Genomic DNA, 5,401 nt, shown 5'->3' with positions numbered 1-5,401 from the left:
ACATTCTGGATGTGGAATGCTAAACTTCTGTCTTCTAGAAATACTGTATGCTTTTTTTCTATGGAAATAATGCAAACTGGCTTATTTATGAAAATGTTTTCTTTATTTTACTTTAAAAAAACAATAAAAACATTGAAATACAAATTGCAGAGCACGGAGCATCAGTGGTGCACTATTGCGGGTGCCTCCCATCACTTTTTAAATGTATGTTGGGGTAAAACTCATGATAAATGGCAACACACACATACAGTGCAATAAAATAACAGATGCTAGGATGCATCGTGAGGGGTGGACAAGTTTATTTTTTGTAAACTTATTTTTATTAATATTTGGCATATAACAAAAAACAGAACACATAAAAAGAGAGTAGACAAACCACGTCACACAAGCCAGGAGCCATAAGACAACATATAAAAAATTAGAAACGCCCAGAACCCCCCCCCCCCCCCCATGCAGGTGCACCACCATGTGAACAAATCCACCATCCCGGATGTAGTTCCCCTAAAACCAAAGGGGCAAGGATACCAACATCATATGTTTGACATTACTAAAATGACTTCACACAGTTTTCAGGGTAATAAGGCCATCAATCCTCCCTAAACAGCAACCAGTCCTTAAATAATCCTAACGTTGGATATGCACCCAGATCCATCTCCACATAAACAAAACCTTCTCCCCAATAATACACACCACATACTCATTAGGCTACAGAAAGGTCACTGTCCCGCCATATCTTCCAAACTTTGTCAAATTTCTTTGGACAACCTCTGCTCAGGAATGATGCTTTATAAATATACAATTTTCTTATTCAATTTCCTTTAGCTTTACTTTCAACTATGTAGTGCAAGGGCCTATCTGATTGCATACAAATTGAAAGTGTTTAGGTTTGAACTCATATTATATGGTTTTGGTAAATCTAAAAGGAAAATTGTACATTTTTTTTTTATAATTTATGGACAGCCTTATTCATATTGATTGGTGCAATAATTAATTAATTTAATTCGTTTCTGCAACCTGACATCAAAGCAGAAGCAGGGTGTAACACATATTTTTCACATATTGTTTTACTTTTTAATGATAGGAGCGATATTCTGTGATGTACAATAGAGTTTCTGTCACGTAACACCATAGCGGAATGCGGCCAATCGCTTTATGTAGACCTTCTGTAGGGAGATGTCAGATGGGTGATAATGTGATTGTCAGAGAGAGTGTTGAAAGGCCAGTGAAGAGGGAAAGTCATCTAATTATGAGGCAACTACAACCAAGTAAAGAACCTAATATCACCCAGAGACTACAATAATGAATAATACAGGACAATAGTCTGTACGAAACAACAACGCAACAAAAACACTGTGTTAAAGCAGAATATTGGGCAAACACACAATTTATATGCATATATCACCATCTGTCTGCTTACAGATTTGGAATTCTGTTCTGCTCCTCATATGACCTAGACAACCATGACAGACAGTATCATCAATTCCTGAAGCTCTACATCAGTCTTTCAGTGACAACACCCCTATCTCTATTTTGTTGCTGCCATATTTTAAGATACTGCTCCCATGTATAAGATTATCTGAGGCTTTTGGACATTTTACAGGAGACTGTAAGGGTTAGAGGCATTCTACATGGGACTTCTAGTGGTTACAAAAATGTTACAGGAGCCTCATACACACAAGCCGAATGTCAATAGAAACCAGCTGACGTTCAGCTTGTGTGCTCTGGAGATGGTTCAACAGAAGCTGGCTGCTCGGCTGGCTTCTGTCGAAAGGGCATGACTGAAAAGGGTCTGTCTGTTGACTAGAGTCTTCTGGCGGGCTGGGCCGTCCCCGTCAGAAAACAATAGCACAGCAGGGTATATTGCTGTACTATTTTTGGATAGTTAGTACAGCGGCTCCTCCTGAGCTGTCAGTTTTTTGTTTTTTTTCAGCCCTGCTGCGTTGAATGGAAAAAACAAAAAAACACTAGTGTGCACGAGGCTTATAACCCTACTACAGGGGACTGATAGAGGTTACAGACATGCTACAGGATACTGACATTGTTTGCAGATATGCTACAGGAGAAAGCCAGAGGTTACAGACATGCAACAGGAGACTATCAAGAGACAGCATGCTAAAAGAGACATCTAAAAATAGAGGGATCTATAGTCATTACTGGTACCTAGGGTATTTGTAGAATATTATTTGATATAATCTGTATAATCCTCTACTTGCTACTAAACTGATCAAGGGTTAGTACTGTAGCAGACAACAGAGCTTCTGTTGGCCACAAATTAGTTGTATGGCGATCCTGCCCTCCAGCTGTTCTGAATTCATTTGCAAGAATTTTTATCACTTGCTTTATAAATTTCACTCTGCTATCACCTGTATGTAGCTGCTGGCAAAAGAGGTACCACCACTTCAAAACCTTCTCTGTGTACCCTTTTTGTGTTACAGGGGGATTTTATCCATTTTAAAACTTTAAAACTGAGTTAATCCTGTTCTTTTTATTGATTTGTTCTTACTCTATTACCTAAATATGCCACCAGATCAAATTACCTGACCTCCTTTTGGTGCCACCTTTATTTGGGCAAATTTCTCACATCTCTCGATTCCCGGCAAATATCTTTAGACAACCTTTCCATACACCAAGAACAGCATAAAGGGGTTCATTAAAAATGGTGGTGAAGGTGTGGAGGTGGCGGATTGGGTGACACAGATCATAAAAGGAGATCTGCCCAGCCTCATAATCCAGATATATCCTGACTTTGTCACTGGAGATATTGGCAGGTAACTGGATCTTTTTACTATCATGTATCACCACATACTGACTGTTAACTCTGTACAGACCCCATGACTTGTCATTACTTCCAATATGTGATTTCTCTCCTGCCCTGTCCATACTATGGTAACATAAACCGACTCTCCAGCTCTCTGAACCACCAACATCCAACTCCCAGTAATGTTGGCCAGAGGAGAAATTCTGATTACTTATCACCTGAGGGTAAAGCTGAAATCTCTCTGGTGTTCCTAGGCGATTCTGGCTTCTCTCAGCCCTGGATGCAGATTTCCTGTCATCTGATAGAAGTAGTTTATTACTAGCTGTGTTTACATCTAGTAATATGTCTGAAGCTTTCTCTACGTAAATTCCTCTCTTTACCCCTGTTATTAGATCAAATAAACCTGTGTGTAATATCTGTGAGATTCCAATCACGTTTAGATCTCCACCATCACGAAGGAGCTCGTCATGTCCATTTTTAGCCTCATTTTTTTCCTTGGGTTCATAGAAATAAGATGAGTCTAATTCTTGTAAGACAGTCAGTGGGTCTGTCATGCCACACAGATCCTCAATGTGATCCATCTTCCTGGACAGCTGGTCCTTCTTTATTTCCAGCTGTTGGATCATATCAGAAATTGCGAATGAAAGTTCCTTTTCCTGCCTAGCTATCTCACTCAGGACTCTCTTCTCAAGGTCTTCCAGCTGTCTCCTGAGGTCTATAAACAAGGCAGTGACTAACTCTCTTTCACCAGCTGCTTTATTTTCTATTTGCCCCCCACGTTCCTGCAGACTCCGAACTCTTTTGTCAGTCTCCTCTCTCTCTGTCATTAGGTTCTGTAGAGCATTCCTTAGCTGCTTCTTTTTCTGCTCAGATGCCTCATCCAGGGACTCCATCTCATGTCCTTTGTGTTCTCCAATCAGACAGCAGGACACACAGATACAGGCAGAGTCCTCAGTGCAGTAATACTCCAAGATCTTCTTGTGGATGGAGCATTTTCTTATTTCCAGGGTAGTGGTAGGGTCAGATAACACATGTTCTGGTGACCGTTTGTGGACACTCAGGTGCTTATCACACAAAGAAACTTCACAATGCAGACAGGACTTGACAGCAGCTACAGGAGAGTCCACACAGTGAGAACAAAAGATTCTGGTCTGCTCCTGATCTGGTTGAGTAGATAGGAAATTCTCCACTATGTTTCGCAGTGTTATGTTCCTGTGCAGTGCAGGCCGATTCTGAAACGCCTCCCTGCATTCAGGACAGGAATAACCTCCAGATCCTTCCTGTGTATCCAATACACGATCAATACAGACCCGGCAGTAGTTATGTCCACATTTCAGCATAACAGGATCGGTATAAATGTTCAGGCAGATGGAACATTCCAGTTCTTTTCTCAAACCAGCAGACGCCATCGTAGACAAAAGGGGGGCGAAATGAAACTGAAAGTCTTCACGCTTGGAATGAAGAGGGCGTTTCCACATGTTCCTAGGGTGGGTGAAGCTTGGACTGTAACTCAAGCTGCATTTAAAGGATCAGCTATTAAAAAGAACACAGAAAATACTGCATTTTACATATTGTTACCAATTGTTACCGATTCTGGCAATTTATTAAGCCGTGAATTATTCTGGTAGAAAATTTTCCTCTGGTTGTATCATTTACACATTTTATACATAAAAATACACAAATGGTAGTAGTTTGTGTTAAATAACATACACAATATAAATACTTAGATATGTTTATTCAAAATCTTTGTATCGTAAAGAAGACCATAGACCTCTGAAGAAAAAGTGACATGCAGTCCAGGATCTAATCGCCCAAGGGAACTGTGATCGCATTGATCAGACATAAAACTGTATCTAAACCTTATAATGAAAAAAAAAAATATGATGTTAAATACCTTATGCCTTTTTTCTTTTTCCTCCATTTTTGACTCTGACTCTTTGACATAAAAATATTAATAACTTAGCTCCCGCACTACATGTGTGTTTTTTTATTTTTGTTTCTATTATTTCCTCCAAAGTTCTATGTTCCACCATGATGTAGTCCAGCCGAGAGTATGTTCCATGTACTGATGAATAAAATGTGTAGTCTTTTGTACTCGGTGTTATATTCGCCACGGATCTTTTTTTTTTTTTAAACGGCAAGAGGTGGCAGAGCGGTCGCTAAATCACTGCAACCTAGCTTAAGCCCTAACCCTGGCCCCATGAATAAGTACTTAACACAAGGAGAAGGTCAGGGAGAAAGACAACAGAGTATAAAAGGGCGACAAATGGAAACAAAGGAAAAAAAAGGAGAAGAAAGAGAAAAAGGGTCAGAATAAGACAACAGTGGAAACCAGTCTATTTTCAGAACCCAGAATAGAGCAGGATATGGAAATAGAAGTAGATGGAGGTATTAGAAGGCCGGAGGAACAACAAGTAGCCTATCTACCAACAAAATCAGATATGGAAAAAATGTTTGCGGCACTGAAAAACTCTTTGAAGACTGAAAAACTCTTTGAAGGCAGAAATGGCAACAATTCATAACGACTTGGGTCATATGCTCACAAGAGTTGAAGAGGTAGAGAAAAAAAGTGGAGTCCCACGTAAGAAGAATAAAATAGCTGAGGGGAGAGATAAATATATTAAAAAAGGAACAACAGGACAA

General features: G+C 39.7%; 1 protein-coding gene across 1 annotated transcript; it reads right to left on the bottom strand.

Annotated features, from left to right (window-relative positions):
* Positions 1-442: 442 nt before the first annotated feature.
* On the bottom strand, positions 443-4,219 carry LOC143960331 (E3 ubiquitin/ISG15 ligase TRIM25-like). The gene has a single exon (XM_077468799.1). It carries the CDS (start codon positions 4,165-4,167, stop codon positions 2,578-2,580), a length of 1,590 nt encoding a protein of 529 aa, XP_077324925.1. The 5' UTR covers positions 4,168-4,219; the 3' UTR covers positions 443-2,577.
* Positions 4,220-5,401: the final 1,182 nt, after the last annotated feature.

This window comes from Lithobates pipiens, unplaced genomic scaffold, assembly GCF_037356315.1.
Source record: "Lithobates pipiens isolate NorthernLeopardFrog02 unplaced genomic scaffold, aLitPip1_a1.2 Scaffold_8, whole genome shotgun sequence".
Classification (NCBI taxonomy): domain Eukaryota; kingdom Metazoa; phylum Chordata; class Amphibia; order Anura; family Ranidae; genus Lithobates; species Lithobates pipiens.
Note: the sequence above shows the minus strand (reverse complement) of the source record. Positions and strands in the feature narration are given on the sequence as shown.